The sequence below is a fragment of the Mustela lutreola genome, chromosome 9 (genome assembly GCF_030435805.1).
Source record: "Mustela lutreola isolate mMusLut2 chromosome 9, mMusLut2.pri, whole genome shotgun sequence".
NCBI lineage: Eukaryota > Metazoa > Chordata > Mammalia > Carnivora > Mustelidae > Mustela > Mustela lutreola.
The window spans coordinates 126,648,845-126,668,019 of NC_081298.1; the positions used below are offsets into that span (position 1 = coordinate 126,648,845).

Consider the following 19,175-nt stretch of genomic DNA (forward strand, 5'->3'; position numbering starts at 1 on the left):
GTAGGAGAGAGTCGGGCTGAGAGGGAAGAGATGGACGCCCACAGCAGCAGCACATCTCGCTCTTACGAGGATGGAAGTGCAGCATTTTTAGGAAATTTCCAGGGGCTGATGGGGAATGAGGTGTACGGGTTTGGATGTTTTAAAAAGGTGAAGTCCTGGGGCCCCTGGGTAGCTCAGTGGGTTAAAGCCTCTACCTTCGGCTCAGGTCATGATCCCGGGGTCCTGAGATCGAGCCCCGCATTGGGCTCTCTGCTCGGCGGGGAGCCTGCTTCCTCCTCTCTCTCTGCCTGTCTCTCTGCCTGCTTGTGATTTCTGTCTGTCAAATAAATAAATAAAATCTTTAAAAAATAAATAAATAAAAAGGTGAAGTCCTAAGGGGGAAACTAGTGTAAAATGGAGAGAAACAGCCACCGGGGTGGAGGAGGAGGAGGGCAGGCCCCTGCCTACTCGCATCCCCTACGCCGCTGTGTGGCTGTCCTGTGGTGTCTTGTAATGTCACCACCGTAGTCCCAGGACTGGGTGGCAGGATTATTCAGGGACCAAAACTGAGTGAACTTGAAATTCACTTATTACTCTTCCCATCACTGATTCTTTATTTTGTAGTTTTTCTTTCAAGAGAAGTCATGCATTCATGCTAATTTTCAAAGAATCTTCTTGATTTCAGGATTGCAGACCTGCAAGAGGGCTTCACCATTAGTTACTATTTCAGAGAAAAAAATTCTTTTTGCTTATTATTTTGGCCTTATCTTACTGTTTCCTTTTAACACTTTATTTTTTTTTTTTAAGAAAAGGCAAGAAAGGGCACACTTTTTCTGAGTGTGACTTTTTCCTTGCCTTTGTTTCTCTCTGAAAGTGAGGAGAGAGGTAGTAACAGAGACTTCTCTAGTCCATTCGGTACCTCCAAAATAATCTGATTAAGACACTATTTTCATCATGTAACTTCCCACCTCAAGAACCTTGCAAAGCTCCCTGTGGTTTTTGAATGAGATTCCTACTCCTCACTTCTAATGGCATCAGTCCTTAATTCCCTGCTCATACCAAGCTGTAAATAAGCTACTTGAGGCACTTTTCCCAATTTTTCCAACATGACATACTCATTTCTCCCTCTAAGCATACACACACAGCCAACCCCCATCCCGCTCCAGTTTTTACCTACTGTGTAGCCTTAAAATCACCAACCCCATTTTCATTCCTTAGATGACATACAGCATTCATCTGTATCATTATTTTGACCTTAAATTATAAAATGCTCTGAACTGCTTCATAAGTATAGAAATAAGATCGAAAGCCCTTAGAGCGGAGATTCTACCTTATGTTTCTTTGATTCCTCAATAAACACAACGCTAAATTCTTAATAAGTATTTGTAAGGTCGAAATGAAAATTAGCAGGCACTCTGATTGTGATAAAATTGAATAATATTCTAAGTTGATTTTACTTGATTAAGCTGTTTGACATTTGCCAAATAGATGCTTGATTTGCAGTTGATTATTGCATAATCCATTCACTGTGAAGCGTTGTAAATTAAGATTAATTGGAAAAATATGAGTTTCTGAGCATCAAAGAGAAATGCTCTTATTACTTTTAACTACATGTGATAATTGGACTGGTAACAGTGTTTCTAAAGTAGAAGTCCCTTTTTGTGCGGGGAAGTACTAATTTATGGTTGGCAGCATCCACAGTTGTTTGTTAAAGATGTAGAAACAACTTGTTTTCTTAAGTAAAAAATGCTTCCCTAGTCTTGTTTTCAAAAGCATTAATTTAAATAGCAAGTTCTTATTCGATTGTGCAAAGCTGTAAACACCGTCCAGATCAGGTTAACTCAAATATTTAAAAAAATAGGCAGAATTTGAGACTTCATGAAACTGAAATGAGCAAAGTCCCGTCCAGAGGGCACAGGTGAGGACTGTAGAGGTTCTGAAGGTACTTGCATGTTAAAACACAGCAGTGTTTATTCAGGGTGACTCACTGTCTGCTTAGCTTGGCACAGAGCTAATCATGGTGTTTTCTCAGTATTGGATAAGAAGAACTCTTTTTAGAAGTCATGTGCATGGTTTATTGTCAGACTGTAAAATGATAGGTCTATAGAAGTGAATCATGCAGGGAGGTCTGAGAAAGAGAAGCATGATGTTTCTTTTTGAGGGAGGGTGCTCCCTGGAGAGACAGCTTGGGTGGGGTTAAAATAACAAGTTTCCTCTCTCCCATCATCCTCCACAAATACTACCTGTTTGTCCTTTCATTTTAGTATCTTTATGTAAGGGTTAATATTCACTGTTGTGTTACTTATTAAATATTGACCTACTAATCAACTCTGCAGCTATCATAGGCCAGATTTTAAGTTGAGCCACATTTTTTTTTTTTTTTTTTTGGTGATAAAACCTGGTTAAATATCTTTTCTGCATTCTGTTTGCAGAGAACTGATTCTGGGATGAACTTGGACTTTACATTGAAAGGACTGAAAACACAGATGTTGGTGAGGTTATACATGCCACGGCCAGGGGCAGTTAACTCTTCAGTTGTAAATGTAACTTGACTAGTATATACAGATTAAATTCAGATGTCTGGTGGGAAGGATTGAGAATGAGTTTTTCCATGAAGAATCAATTAGATAAAGGATGTAATCACAGGGTATTAGGCTGCTAAGTGGCTGTAGTCATTCTCTACCGCCTCTAATTGCAGAGCAAGAATGCAGGAGTGCTAATGCAACAGTAGGAAAACACAGTAAAAGGGACACGTTCCCTTTGCATTGTCTGGGGGCAGCTATGGGAAGTTTTATTCAGGCTTAAAGTCGAGAGAGAAGCCTCAGTGCCAAGAAAAGCATTCAGAGCAAAGGGAAAAATGCTGACGTGTGGCCTACAAAGCAAACAGTTGAGAGGAAGGAGCGAAAACTTTTTCTATTTGAAGAGAAAAATATAAATAATGTGATTTCAGGAAGAATTCTGAGAAGACCCCTCACTAATTTTATTAGGTGATTAGATTTTATATAAGTATCTTTAATAAGTACTTAGAATTTCTTTAACTATACCATTTATTAATTTGCTTATATCAATATTTCCTTTTGAAAGGTGAATAAACTGGGCACCAGGGTGGCTCAGTGGGTTAAAGCCTCTGCCTTTAGCTCAGGTCCTGATCCCAAGGTCCTGGGATCGAGCCCCACATCAGGCTCCCTGCTCAGCGAGGAGCCTGCTTCCTCCTCTCTCTCTGCCTGTCTCTCTGCCTGCTTGTGATCTGTCTGTCAAATAAATAAAATCTTAAAAAAAAAAAAAAGAAAAAGAAAAAAAAGAAAGGTGAATAAATCTTTTGATGGTTGAAACTCTGAACCTAAAGTTGTAAATGATGGCAAGCATTTGTAAGTGGGGAAGGTGAGTTTATCGTTCAGACCTGAACCCACTGCCTCATTTTGGGGGTGCATAGTTACGTACTTCTAGGCAGATTCTTTTTTTTTTTTTCTTTTTAAAAGATTTTATTTCTTTGACAGAGACAGATCACAAGCCTAGACAGATTCTTGAGCACAAGAGCTCAATAAACATCATTCCCAGATCTTTCAGTCTTTGGGTCTTCATGATCCTTAATCTTAATGCCTCTCCTTTCTCCTTACTTAAAACACCCTAATATGCCTGTATATTCTCTTTATCCCGTTGAGTTACCCACTGACATGTGCATGTATAGCCCCTCACCCTCCATAAAATATACACTGCTAAGCACATGTATGTTTGCACACCCCAAAAATACATGCAGGCAGAGAGAAGATTCATAGCGCAATGGGTGGGAGGTCACGTGTGGAGATTGCTGTGTGGCTCTTGTGAATGGAAAAATGGTTGGAAAGTAGATCTGAGAGATGATGAATTGAGGAACCACACATTACTGATAAGAATTAGTTGAGGGGTGATGCACTCTTCCATTAATACACCTGTGGACTGCTTGATCTGAGACCAGCCATAAAGACCATTTCTTAAGATTTTATTTATTTATGACAGAGAGAGAGTGAGGGAACGCAAGTATGGGGGAGTTGGAGGGGGAGAAACAGCTTCCCAGCTGAGCAGGGAGCCCAATATGGGGCTTGATTCCCATCGATCAAGCATCGTGGGCTTCAAGCATCAAGGCATTGTGACCTGAGCCAAGGGCAGACACTTAACTACTGAGCCATCCAGAAGCCCCGAGAGTATTAATAATACTAATGAGTGGAAAAGGATACCAGTGCTGATTCAGATCAATTGAGAAGGATAACAATATCCAAATGAATATTTGCATTTGAGCTGAGTTAAAGAATATTTGAGGAAGGGATGAGAAGTGTTGTAAATATTAATGTTTCTAAAGCATTTTGAAGATTAGGAAAAAAGTGTTATTATAATAATTTTCAGAAGTAAAGGTGTCATAGTACCCAGTATGCCCTAGCATGTGGCATGTATCAATGGGGACTGTGGGTTAACTCTTCAGTAAGAGTTGAGTTTGCCCTGACTCTTGCCAGAATGCTGGGCTCCGCCACACTCTCCTGTTTGCAGGAATGGCATCAGGTGCTTCTTCGCAGCAGGAATAGGTACCATTTTTGTCTTTGAAGGAAAAGCAGGAGATTTGGAGTTAGAAGGGGTTATACAATCACAACATTATTTATTCTTTCATCTCTTATTATGTCCTTCGATTTATACCTGCAAAATAAAAGCTAAAGTCTTAGTACCGCCTTCAAAGTTGTGTGTTGGTAGTTCTCAGCTCTGGGTGCAAAGCAAAATAACATGAGAAACTTTCTAAAAATACCAAGCCCAGGGTGGGATCTAGGCATCTGGATTTTTGTGTCCACATTTGTGAGGGGTACCTACTTGTTTTCTTTTGTCGTAATGGATTATTGTGTTTTTGGTATCAAAATAATGCGGGTCTCATAAAAGATTTGGAAACTGTTTCTACTCTCTCTCTCTTTTTTTAATCTCTCAAAGAGTGAGCATAGAAATGCAATTATTTCTTCTTTAAGTGTTTAGAATTCACCAGCATAGCTTTCTGCACGAGGAGCTTTCTGTTTTGGAAAGCTTAAAAATACCGAGTTAGTTTCTGTGATGGATATGGGCCTATAGAGGTTACCTGTTTGTTCTTGCATGAGCTGTAATGGTGGGTGTTTTTCAAGGAGTGTTTTGTGTCTGTCCAGTTCATTTAAGTTGTAAATTTATGGACTCTGTAACATTTCCTCATTTCTGTCATGTTTGTTGAATGCATGGTTGATAACCTTTCTTTCTCCTGATATTGGTAATTTGTGTCTTTTTCTTAGTCAGTCTGACTAGAGATTTATCAGTATTATTCATTTATTCAAAGAACCAACTTTTGGTTTCATTAATTTTTCTGTTGTTTTTCTGTTTTTAATTTCACTGATTTCTGCTCTTAAGCATATTTTATTTTTTCTTCTGCTTGTTTGGGTTTAATTTGCTATTCTTTTTCTAATGTTCTTAAGATTATTGATTTGAGAACCATCTTTTCTAGCATAAACCTATTTAATACTTAAAAAGTGAGAAGTGCCGGGGCGCCTGGGTGGCTCAGTGGGTTAAGCCGCTGCCTTCGGCTCAGGTCGTGATCTCAGAGTCCTGGGATCGAGCCCCACATCGGGCTCTCTGCTCAGCAGGGAGCCTGCTTCCTCCTCTCTCTCTGCCTGCCTCTCTGCCTGCTTGTGATCTCTGTCTGTCAAATAAATAAATAAAATCTTAAAAAAAAAAAAAAAGTGAGAAGTGCCAACACTGCCCTGCTTTCCTTTGGCTGCCTTCCTTCTTTCCATCCTGGACACAACCAGTGTTATTTTTTTCAACATCCTTTTCACAGAATGCTAGATAGCGTTAAGAGCAATCATTTTGTTCCATGCTTTGCCTTTTTTTTTTTTTTTTTTTAACTTAGTAATCTATCTTGCATTTAAATCTTTATCTTTCACTATTATTTTTCATTCTTTTTATGATAGCATAAATAGCCAATCTTCTTTCAATGGGCATTTAAGGATAGGGCCTGGATCTTGGTATTTTTAATATTTTTGTTCTTTTTATGCATTTTATTTTTTATTTTTTTAATTAAATTTTTAAATTTTTAAATAAACATATAATGTATTTTTATCCCCAGGGGTACAGGTCTGTGAATTGCAGTTTTACACACTTAACAGCACTCACCGTAGCACATACCCTCCCCAATGTCCATAACCCCACCACCCTCTCCCGAAACCCACCCACCCCCCCGCCCCCAGCAACCCTCAGTTTGTTTTGTGACATTAAGAGTCACTTATGGTTTGTCTCCCTCCTGATCCCATCTTGTTTCATTTAATCTTTTTTTTACCCCTCAAACCCCCCATGTTGCATCTCCACTTCCTCATATCAGGGAGATCATATGATAGTTGTCTTTCTCCGATTGACTTATTTCACTAAGCATAGTACCCTCTAGTTCCATCCACATCGTCGCAAAAGGCAAGAGTTCATTTCTTTTGATGGCTGTTTTTATGCATTTTATTATGAAAAATTTTATGCATGCCATTTATGTATCTTAAATGTCTTTTAACCTGTAGGGTTCCCTTCATTTTCCACCTTAAACCATTAGCTGTGTCCAGTAAATGGTAACCTTCACTTTCCAGGATTCATTTTTTAAACAGCTTTTTTTTTTTTTAAGATTTTATTTATTTATTTGACAGAGATCACAAGTAGGCAGAGAGATAGGCAGAGAGAGAGAGAGGCGGGGAAGCTGGCTTCCCGCTGAGCAGAGAGCCTGATGCAGGGCTTGATCCCAGGACTCTGGGATCATTACCTGAGCTGAAGGCAGAGGCTTTAACCCACTGAGCCACCCAGTCTCCCCCTTTTTTTAAACAGTTTCTATTGGGAATTAGGAAATGTCTACAGAAGGAGGCCTAAAATGAAGCATAGTATGGCATGTCACCTTGGAGGTCATGCCGCATGTACACACTCCGGTGGGGGGTGGGGGCAGGGTACTGTCAGACCTGGGAGCCCCTGGTGTGTTCCTTTCTTTCACCCCTTTCCTTTCTCCCAGAGGTCATTGGTAGCCTGAATTTTATGGAAACCTCTTCTAAGACTGTTTTTTACTTTCTTCTGGATATTCTCACATCATGAAATCAGTGTCTACAAAAAAATATTTGGGCAAGTTTATCTTAAAAAATGTCCTTCGCTCTGCATCAAGATTTCATCTACTGTTGGTGTACTTTGTCTTCGTTCTTGCTCTGCTGGTCATCAGGCTTGCCTCCTCACACTCTGGGCTTCAGGAATGTTCTCTCTGTTGCTTCATCTTTCTGGGCCGCTTTACTTCAGGATAGAAACCGCATCCATCAGGGTTCTTAGCTGTAGGCAATAGAAGCCACCTCTGGCTAATCTGTTAAAAGGATCTGTGTGACCCGCAGACTCCCTGAGAAGGTTGGGAAAGTGGGCTTGATGACCACACTGCCAAGCAAAATATATGTCACGATTGTGTCACAAAACGGGTCTCACGGAGACACGTCTGCTGCCTCTCCAGGGCACAGACACTGTTGCCTGTGCTCCGAATGCCATGGCCACTGGGCTGCGGCGCTGCCGGGGGAGTCCATCTCTGCTGCCTCAGGAAGCTGGATGGAAGCCCTCCCGGTGTGGCCAGGTGGTACAGCCTCTAAAAGCTAATCATTTTCTGTGTGGTCTCAAGGGGGTGCATCTTGTTGGTGGAGCTTGTGGCATGTGCTCATGTCTTAGTGTTGAAGAAAATGGGAAGGCAGACAGGCAAGGTTTTCTTTTCTTCCTTCTTCACACTGTGGTGGTGGGATGTGTATCGGTCTCAGAAGATAGGGCATGCCTAAATACAGACTTGGCATTTAGATGGTTGGTGACCAAAGAGAAATGTCCACCATTAAAGTTCTGTATCAGTCTTAGAAATCCATTCCCTTTTCTAGTTGGTGTTCTTTGTAGCTACTCATGTTGCTTAAAAAGCACCGTGGGTATTTGACTTGGGTGTAGTCCTTCTGTTGACAGGTGCCCTATAAGATGTGCAGCAGTATCTGTATTTCTAAAGAACTGTATATTTTAAAAACCCCATCCTGGGGTGCCTGGCTGGCTCAGTCAATAGAGCATGCAACTCTTGATCTCTGGGTTATGAGTCTGAGCCCCGTGTTGTGTGAGGAGAGATCACTTAAAATAAGATCTTTAAAAGGTAAAATAAAAACCCCATCCTAATTTTTGCTCATTGTAGGGATTCCTGTTTTATCTTATGAATAACCTTAGTGAGGTGTAATAGGTGAAAATCAGACTGTAACAAACATTAGTATTTCCTGGAGATCTTTGCACTATGACCCTTCAGGATCATGAACCGTTTGCCTTCCAGGTGTGCTCTTACTGTATAAAAGTTTTGGAAAATGGAAGACACTCTATTGGGAACATTGGTAAAGATAGATAGGATGACACTTGCTTTTCAAAACTAAGACGGTACAATTCTCATTATTGTGAAGCTATGTTACTGTGAAATTTTGTTTGCACATGCTTCATGAAGTGAACACAAAAGCCCGTTGTTCGTTTGCATGTGATGACTTTAAAACCTGGCTAGTGAAGTTGTCACCTGCTGTGAAACCAGGGCGTGCTGAACGGACAGAGGACGTTCATCACAGTGGACGTGTTAGGTCAGGGGGCCTTGCTGACTTTGCCTTGGTTCTGCAGGTGATGCGCAGTCTTGTTCTGGATAATTCATATATGTTCCACATTTCATCTTTCCAGCCACTGAAAAAGAATTAATCTTACCATCCTTTCTCCTCCACTTTCTCACAGTCGTGGCCTGGGAGGATCCGAGTCAGATATATCAAGCTTCTTAGGATAAACACATGGTGTCACATAAACCTGTCACAGTAAAAACAAAGATGAATGTAATATAAAATCTTTATAGCCATGTGCACCCTGTGGCTTTAGTACATAACAATAAACTGTTGTTATCATGGTGGGAGGACACATTTCTGAATTATTCAAACAAGGTGATGCCTCAGTTTTGAACACTTAACTCAGCTGTGGATTTCATGGGCAAAATTTACTTCTGGTTCATCCATCTGGCCTCTGTGTACAGAGCCAGGAGAAATTTCTTTGCAGAATGTTTGTAAAGCTCCTTTCCAAATAATTCAGGTAGTTTTAACACTATTTACCTAACATACATGAGAGCTTATTTCTACAAAGGAAAAAAACCCCAAGGTCTCTAAAAATCCAAGGTAATATTGTAGCATATTAGGGCAAGAGTCCGCTTACTAATTGCTTGATATTTAGTGATACCTTTGATTGCTTTTGTGGTTCCAGATAGCAATTGTCTCTAATATAATTTATTTTGCAGTGAGGGCCGAGGCAAGTTGACCGTATTTTCAGTTAAAGCTATGTTAGCAACGATGTGTGGTGGAAAAATGCTGGACAAATTGAGATGTAAGTACTTTCCTATTATTTGAAAAATTGTATCTTCAAATCAGGATCTTTGAACAGTTTTAAGTTAATGTTTTCAGAATTTTGGATGATGCCATATTGAACTTTTCTGTTTGTGCTACATCGTTTGCTTTGTAGCAGCTGGCTCAGAGGATGTACATTATGCCACCTACTGTTGAGATGGAAAAATTGGTTGAAGTAATTTGTTAAGTTTAGTTTTTTTCTTGGGTGGGGGGATAAAGCAATGAAACTGAAGAGATTCAGAACAGTAATGTTGACCTTAAAAAAGTCTTTTCTTTTTCTGTCTTTTTTGTTTTTTCCTTTTAATTAACGTATAATGTATTATTTGCTTCAGGGTTACAGGTCTGTGAATCACCAGGCCTACACATTTCACAGCACTCACCATAGCACATACCCTCCCCAATGTCCATAACCCCACCCCCCTATCTCTCCCTCCTACCCCCCAGCAACCCTCAGTTTGTTTCATGAGATTAAGAGTCTCTTATCTCTTATCTCTCTCCCTTGTTTCACTTTAAAAAGTCTTTTTTTTTTTTTTTTAAAGATTTTGTTTATTTATTTGACACAGAGAGAGAGAGAGGAAGAGAAATCACAAGTAGGCAGAGAGGCGGGGGTGTGGGGGTGTGTGTGGGGGAAGCAGGCTCCCTGCTGAGCAAAGAGCCTGATTCAGGGCTCCATCCCGGGACCCTGAGACCATGACCATGACCTGAGAGAAGGCAGAGGCTTAACCCAGTGAGCCACCCAGGCGCCCCTAAAAAGTCTTTTAAAAATGCTTTCCATATGATCAAAATTTTGCTTGCAGGTGGTTATGTTGAGTGCTTTTTGTTAGAAAATAAATATGGTTATTTTTATCAGGTTTGGTCAAGATTAGCCCTTTTTAAAATAAATTTATTCTTCATCAGGTGGTATTTACTATGATTAAACCTTTCCTTAGTAGCTTAGAGTTAAGCTCAGTTATTTAGAAATTTAGAGCCTGTTTTTTTGCTTCTTTTTTTGTTGTTGTTCAGTTACTTTTCCTAAATTTTTTCTTACTGTTGGCCATCTTGTCATTTTACTGTTCCTTAGATACTGTAAGATTAAATGAAATCAAAGGACATGAAATTCAGAGTTATTTAATTTTTTGTGTATGGTTTTCATTTATTCATTCATTAGATAGTTACTATCTAAGATACGCCAAACATTGTGCTAAGTGCTTTACATATATTTTCTCAGTGAATGCTTAAATTTCTTTGAGCAGCAGGTGGTATATTCTCCATTTTATAGATGAGTTAGCTGAGGGGGCGAAGCTGGGATTTCAGCTCAGGCTGTCTAGCTTCCTGGCCCTGTTCTAAGCTACTTTGTTGTGCTCCATAGACTAATCCTGTAATGGGAGGCACACTTGTGATACAGTACAGTGATCAAAGTGCCATGCTGTAAGGAAGAAATTCTGGCAGGTTTCAGGGAGGTGTGATTGAAGCTGTGGGTTTTAATGAAGTGTTGAGTTACCCTATGAATTGCTTTGTTGAAGAAACTGGGTCATCTGTCCTATATAGCATCGCTCATGGACTGGCTTTTCATGATCACATCTCCATGATGCTCTTTTGTGTCCCACATTTTTTGTTTTAATTGGAAGATCTAGAGGCTTGGTCAGATTTAAGTGCAGGCTTTTGGACCAGATGACTTGATAGGTACACTTATTTTCTGTGCTTTTTCTTATATGTTACCATGACATCGAAAGTTGGAAAGCTGGATGGCTCACCGGATATAGATATAAATATTCTAAAGGATTAAGGTCTTAGATAATGTTTGGTCAGCTGTTATCTGGTTTATCTTCATTTCAATTCAGCTGCAGTGTAAAACAAGTTTTTAGTAATAAAACTTACAGTTTTATTAAATACTCTTCTGAGTATTTTTCACATGGTATCTCAAAATTCTAGGCTGAAATTTCGTAGTATTTTCTTAATTCTAGCACAGTGTTTTCTTAATTCTAGCACAGCGTTTGCCCAAGGAAGATAATATGATATGGATGAAATTGTATTTCATTCAAACACAAAGAAAAAGAAAGTTGGAATTTTATCTGTTTTTAATGATAGTGACACCAGGTAAAGAATATACGTTGCTATCTTTATTAGTACTGGAGAAAGTGGTTGAAAAATGGAAAATTGGTGATATACCCGCATGGTGGGTAACTCTGGAGTCTGTAAGTTTCTATAGTTAAATCTGCCACATTTACATCATTGAGCTGGGACCTGGCACAGAGTAAGTGCCAGAATTTTGCCAAGTATCATTTGTTGTTTGAGTCCTAAAATTACTGCAGTTCTCTGTTGGACTGTTAGTGAAAAAGGGCAAATTTTAGTATTGTGTGAAATGTGGAAGGGATCCAGGTGATGGCAGGGTTTTTGTTGTTGTTGTTTTAGTGTGGCTTTTGAAGCTCTTGGAGAAATACAAGTGACCAGTATTCAGGTGACACAGAGGGCACATGCGCAGGCCGGCGTGACAGGTCTGCGTGCTAAGAAGGCCAGATCACTCATTGCACATCAGATGCGGATGGATGAGGCACCACCCGTGCTAGCTCACTAATTACTGTGTTCATATCATGCAGAGAGATTTAAAATATGGTTTTCTTATTGTCTTCACATTCAAAATTATAGTTCTTGACCATCTGTAGCTCTGTTTCATTATTTTTGTTGTATTAATTATCTTGGCTCAAGAATGAGATGTTTGGGGCGCCTGGGTGGCTCAGTGGGTTAAGCCGCTGCCTTCGGCTCAGGTCATGATCTCAGGGTCCTGGGATCAAGTCCCGCATCAGGCTCTCAGGGAGCCTGCTTCCCTCTCTCTCTCTCTGCCTGCCTCTCCATCTACTTGTGGTTTCTCTCTGTCAAATAAATAAATAAAATCTTAAAAAAAAAAAAATGTTTAACATAAGGAAAATTTTCAGGTATTGAGGCCTGTCTCCACTTCTTAATTTTAATCATCTAGAGTGGAAACCCATTTACATGTGGTCTATCCTGATTCATACAGAGCTCACTGGTTATAATTTACATATTTTCATAGCTCGGGGATGTCATCTTATGCTGCATTTGGGGCTAATTGTGAGGCTCTGAGTTATTTTTCCCTTCTGATGTTTTCAGATGACTACTTTCTCCGTCCTTGACCTTTTTGTTGATGGTGGCAACAGTGGTGATGGTGTGTGTCCCCTTTATCACTGATAAATGTGACGGGATTATCAGAGTATCAGTCTCTAGAAATCTCTCCTTGCTTCTGTTTTATATTTAATATGGAGAAAACATAAGCAAATTTCTGAGCATTCTATTTAAGGTTTGAGTGTAGGTGACTGGAGCTTTTGTTGTGGGATTGATTGGCAGTTTGGGTGCTGTAGGAATCCTTTTCTCTCTGGCTTTCTGGGTCCCAGCTGTGTCCTGCTTAGTTGCGATGGCTGAAGAATAGCACAGACAGAAGTGAGCTAGAACACTGTACTGCACTGTGACATTTCTTTACCCCCACCTTCTCTCGGCTTGTTCCGTTGACTTAGTTCTTATTTTCTCCATCTTCCCGCCCCTGAACGCACTTTCTGCTGTTATCTCTGCTAACGTTCCTTTTAAATGAGCTTTTCATGTTTATGTAATACAACTTCATGTTTCTACTTTTCTTCCTTTTATTTTGATCTTTTTGCACTTTACCCTTTTTTTTTTTTTTTAAGATTTTATTTATTCATTTGAAAAGAGAGACACAGCGATAGAGGGAACACAAGCAGGGGGAGGGGGAGAGGGAGAAGCCGGCTTCCCGCCAACCCGGGAGCCTGATGCGGGCCTCGATCCCAGAACTCTGGGATCATGACCTGAGCTGAAGGGAGACATTTAACGACTGAGCCACCCAGGCGCCCCTGTGCTTTACATTTTATTTTAGATTTTTTTCCCTGTAATTTTCCCCCCTACCCCTTTTTATTTGGTATATTTTTGTTTGCTTGTTTTGGGGTCAAGATAGCATTTAGAACAACTTAACCAATATTTGTACTTTAAGTTTGAAATATTTCTTGATTAGATTTTTCAGGTCTCTCTTAAGAGAGTTTCTGTCCCCAGCGAGCGCTCATTTATAGAAATAATTCACTGTTATAGCCATTAGGGACTATATCCTAGATTCACAGTTAACTAGGGTCAGATACTAAATACCAGTGATTTATAGGAAGAGCACAGACTTTAATTATAAGCAAGATCAAAACTCAGTAATGTCAGAAACCATAAAAATAACTCAGAGGACAAAATGTATAGGCTGTAAAGCCCATTATTTATGATTTGTCATTTAATTGATGTGATTTATTCACTTTGTCCAATTCTGCTGTTTTCTAAGAAACTTAGTCTCTTATTCAGACGTCATCTGTCTTGCATTAAAAGATAGGAGCAGATGATTCATGTAGTTGATTTTTAAATTCTTTAAAAACCTGGTGCTACCATTTGAAGGATGGTCTAACAGTGTATATCAAGAAGGCTGTAAAAATACCCATATCCACTGACTCAGTCTATTTCTTGAGTTTATCCAGAGGAATTAATCAGAGTGCACTCTAAATTTTATGTATATTTGTTATGGCATTTTTTAATCATAGGTGAAAACTTGAGACAGTGTGCAAAACTCAGAGCTCAGTTCTAGCAGGATCCCCACATGACTGCCGACTGCCTATATTGTTCTCAAAAATAGGTTTCACATCAAAATGCATAAATGTAATATAGTTTTAGACAAAAATTTGTTATGCACCTAGAAAAAGAAAGAAATAGTATACCAAAATGATAACAGGTATTTTTTCTGGGTTGTAGCATAAGGATGTCTTTGTGGTTTTGATAGACCACACTTTGAGTAGCTGGAGAAAAGATGATCTGAGCTGCTGCTTGTGCTCAGAACTGGCAGTTCTCACCGGATTCCCATCGCTTGCTCCCTTGCTGTTGCACTAACAGACTGTAGAGAGGCCATCCTTTGCAGCTATAATTAAACGGATCCACCCGTTCAAAATTTAGCCTCCTTTGCAATAGTCTCTCCACTGCCTGTCACTGCAGAATTCCCCCAGCTGGTTTCTGCTAACCATACCTTCTCGTCATTAGACAGAAATGATGGGTGAATCTCAGTGAGTGAGGTTCACATTTGCATTTCTCCTATAACCAAAATGTTCTAGAACCAGAAGCAAGTAAGAGATAAGTCCTAAATCAGTATTTTATCAATAAGAAGAGAAAGAAAAACAAAACCAAGGGAGGACTTGAGACTTGTCTAAAGTAGTTACTGGCCGAGTCAGCTCCGCAGAGAGGCCCAAGGCGTGCTGACTCCTATCCTTCATCCTTGCTCTGACTTCATGAAGGATGTAGGAATATTCATGAGTTTGGGAATAAAATATTCACTTGGATTTGGTTACATATAGGTATTTATAAGCATGCAGATGTATATACATGTTTTTGTGGGTTAGATTACTTAGTTGGTAGAAAGATGATAGGCGGGGAGAGTCAGTTACCAGAGAAAGCTAACATATAAAAGAAAACGGTATTCCGTTTATAGACTTCGCTTTATTGTAAACAACCCTATCATCTTACAAAAGTAAGTGATCCGTGATGGGGGGAGAAGAAAGTGTTGATAGATGCAGTGAGTAAAACCAGGGTCATTATCACCAGAAGAAGAAAAAAAAATGGAAACATATGTGATGATGGTAGAATGGTAGCATTATTTTGCCATTACACAAAGGACGGAATATTTTTTTAAAGTGTGTATACATAAGTCTGAGGGACTTGATTGTGGGTTTTTCACAAGGGAGAAAGCCTACATTTTTTTTCTGGAAACAACTAATGGGGAATTAGCATACCTTCTTTCAGAGGTGTATAAATAGAAAGAGAATTACTGGGGAAATTAATCAGAGTTCTGGGGGGAAATTTAGTCCCTTGATGCCAGAAGGGTTGAGGGCTTTAATCAGAGAATTAGTTAAAATTTTTTATTAAATTTTATTGTCTTTTATTTATTTCTTTAGTGAGATCTTTTTATTTGTGTGTAGTAAATCACACCAGCTTTCATTGTTATACTTCATTTAAGATAAAAAAAATTAGCAGGAATTTTATACTGTTTTTCTTACAGATAAAAGAAGCCTAATCTTTTTTAAAAAATACTGTTGTAAACCAGTAACTCTGGAAATAATAAGTCACTATGCCTTCAATTTGTGTTCTAGACGTATTTCTCTTATTAAATCAAACAAAGAAACATGTTTCTGCTTGTTCTCTTGTAAATGTAATGTGGCCCTATTAAGTTATAGTTTCTTTTTTAAGGAATTTTTAAAAAACTGGATACTCTGAATATATTATTTAGCATGGTAACCAAGTGTAACAGAAAGTAATACTTTTTTGAGGGGAATGTTAGTCATTTTATCGTCCAGTCACTCCCTTTTATTTCTCTGAATGAGTCAGGTGTTGATTTGTTGGTGTGGATGTACACACAGATGTTTTTGTGGTTGTGAAACCGTAGATACATGTATTTATGTACTGGGTAGCATTAGTTTCCCGTCTTGAATATTTCTACCATTTAGTTAGTGAGCACAATGTAATCACATGCTAATTTATCAGTTATGAATACATTGGGTGACAACAAAAAACTAACAGTGGCCGAAACACACTGGGATTTATTTTTCTCCCATAAAAATAAGCCCAGAGCCTGGTGAGTCAGAGTTGGTCCCATGACTCAAGGATGTCATCACACACTCAGGTTCCATCCTCTTGTTTTGCTCACCATGTGGCTTTCCTTCTTACGACTAAGTGATCGCTGGATGGGCCTCACATTCCCTTTCCAGGCAGACAGAAGAGAGAAATGCCTCTGTCAGGAAAGCAGAAGCATTCCCAGAAATCCACTTTGGGGTTACATTGTATAAAAGAGACTGGGAAGTCATTTTTTTCGGTGGAGCACATTGCCGTTCTCGGCACAGGTTCAGCTGGGGAGCCAGCAGGGGAAAAGAGACAATGAGTCGTAGGCACCTAGCCACATCTCCTACGGACTCTTTTTTTCATTCAGGTTATTTTCCTCCTTGTAAGAATAGCACCCAGTTATTCAAAAATGAAATCACCATGTGCTCCCCTCCTTAAGGGCATCAATTCTTCACATACTTGGCAATATCTTCAAAGCTCTGTATCTTGAGCTGTGGCCCTGCAGGATGGTTCTACCTGGACATTTGCTGGTTGGTTCAAATACACTTATGTACAAAGCTGAATATCTTTATCTTCTTCTTCTTCTTCTTGGTTGGTTCAAATACACTTATGTACAAAGCTAAATATCTTTATCTTCTTCTCTTCTTCTTCTTCCTCCTCTTCTTCTTCTTCTTCTTCTTCTTCCTCCTCTTCTTCTTCTTCTTCTTCTTCTTCTTCTTCTTCTTCTTCTTCTTCTTCTTCTTCTTCTTCTTCTTCCTCTTCTTCCTCTTCCTCCTCCTCCTCCTCCTCCTCTTCTTCTTCTTCTTCTTCTTCTTCTTCTTCTTCTTCTTCTTCTTCTTCTTCTTCCTCTTCTACTCCTTCTCCTTCTCCTTCTCCTTCTCCTTCTCCTTCTCCTTCTTCTTCTTCTTCTCCTTCTCCTTCTTCTTCTTCTTCTTCTTCTTCTTCTTCTTCTTCTTCTTTTTTTTTTTTTCCCCCAGTCAGGGTTGTCAGCATTTTCCCATACTAGAAACTTAGAATAATCCTAACTTCTTAAATTCCTCTTATGCCCTAACCCAACCTGCCATCAGTTTCCTGCATTGAAATATCTTGGAGGTGACACCCCCTCCCCACACTGTCACCGCTGAAGTTCACACACTCGCTACCTCATTTGTGCATTATTCACAGGGTTTACTAGCTGATTTCTTCAATCCTGTTCTTCCTCTTTTATCCATTTTACTCGTCATTAAGAGTCCAATTTTATTAAAACTTAGTTTTCTGAAATATTTCTCCCCTATGTAAGAGTTTCTAAACCAAATTCAGAGTGCTTTCCTCTTTAAGTTTTCTTTCATAGCAGATATTTTTCTTAGTCTGTCCTTTTTTTTTTTTTTTTTAAGATTTTATTTATTTATTTGACAGAGAGAGACAGCGAGAAAGCAAACACAAGCAGGGGAAGTGGGAGAGGGAGAAGCAGGCTTCCTACCAAGCAGGGAATCTGATGCGGGGCTCAGTCCTCGGGCGCTGGGATCATGACCTGAGCTGAAGGCAGATGCTTAATGACTGAGCCACCTAGACACCCCTCTTACTCTGTCTTTATTTCCTTTTATTTCTCAACCTAAATTAACTTTCTTGTTGAAGAATGCACTTAGTGCACTGTTTCCTGCTTACCTCCCCTAACAAATCTAAGTGTCCATAGACGGTTTCCTCCTCTTTTCTGGTTGTGTCCTCCAGCGCCCACCTCCAACCTGTTTTGATCTCAAGATTCCAAGTTTTACCTTTCAAGGCCTAGCTTCTGAATTCCTTTCTTTTTGAACTTTCTTGGCAATTCCTGCCTCTGTGTTTTTGTAGTTGTTCTAAACTATGTTTTGAAAAAGCTGTGCGGTATGATGGAATTTCTTTGGAGTTAGAGAAGTATAGCTTTAGATCTTGACTTAGGTACTTACCAACTTTTTTGCTTTAAGCAAATTGACCTTTCTAAGGTAGTTTCTTTATCTATAAAATTTAAGTAATTGCATGTACACACATACATCTTACCATTTTATGAGTGTACAATGAGGTAATGTTTAGTAATGTATAGTTGCACTTAGTGTTAGGGATTGTTGCTTGAAAACAAAACCCCAGGATAGTAGTGTCTTAAACAAAGAAAGAAAGTCGAAGTTTATTTTTCTCCAATATAAAAGAAGTCTCCAGGGGTGCCTGGTTGGCTCAGTGGGTTAAAGCCACTGCCTTTGGCTCAGGTCATGATCCCAGGGTCCTGGGATCTAGCTGCACATCGCGCTTTCTGCTTAGCAAGGAGCCTGCTTCCCTTCCTCTCTCACTGCCTGCCTCTCTGCCTACTTGTGATCTCTGTCAAATAAATAAATAAATAAATCTTAAAAAAAAAAAAAAAAAAAAAAAGACGTCTCCAGGTTAGGTAATCCAGAACTGATGTGGTAGTTCATCTGGGACCCAGACTTTCTCTACTTTTGTTTTCTATCCTTCTAGAGCATGATTTCTATATAAAAATTGCACTTGCCACATGTTCCAAGGTGGCTGCTGGAGCTCCAGCCATCATAACTACATTTCAGATAGTGAAAAGAGGGAGAGCATGACAGGGCAAAAAGAGCGTGCTTTCCAGCTTAGTCAGCTTTCCTTAACCAGCCTTCTTGGAGGTCCTTCACAGCTCATCTATGGTAGTCTCAATGGCTAGTACTTAGTCACATGACCACTACTTGCTAAAAGGAGGCTGTAAATTTTAATCTCTTAATTATCGGCTACATTATTGCACAAAATAAAATAAATGTTACTAAGAAACAAGAAAATAATTAATACTGGGTAGGTATAGGCAGCCTTAGCCATGGTTACATGTGGTAACTTTGTGGTTCTTGACAAATACTGAGGCTTAACAAGTATCTTGATGCCTCTGTTCTTTCTGTTCCACTTAGTGTCAGTTTAGCACTTTATTCCTCTTTGCTTCGTATGTATCTTATTTTTTTCAGTTACACTGAAAGTTTCTTGGGGGCATAAAGACTGTATATCATAATTCTTTGTTGTGTTTCACAACACCTAACAGAGTGCTTGGCACTTGGAGCACATAGGCGAAACTTAATATGTATTTGCTAATTAATTGACTTTATTTTTCACTAGGACCACATAGTTCTTTTAGCCTCTCATTGACTCTCCCCACTCACA

General features: G+C 39.4%; 1 protein-coding gene across 14 annotated transcripts in view; it reads left to right on the forward strand.

The window, feature by feature from the left end:
• The window catches only part of DTNB (dystrobrevin beta), a 236,291-nt gene that overhangs the window by 49,602 nt on the left and 167,514 nt on the right, over positions 1-19,175 (forward strand). For all 14 annotated transcript variants that reach the window (XR_009344378.1, XM_059132459.1, XM_059132466.1 and 11 more), the window contains one exon: positions 9,290-9,375. Coding sequence is in view for 13 of the 14 variants with exons in the window: in XM_059132459.1 (XP_058988442.1) it covers positions 9,290-9,375 (86 nt within the window). In the remaining variant the exon portion in view is untranslated. The remainder of the gene's footprint in view (positions 1-9,289; positions 9,376-19,175) is intronic.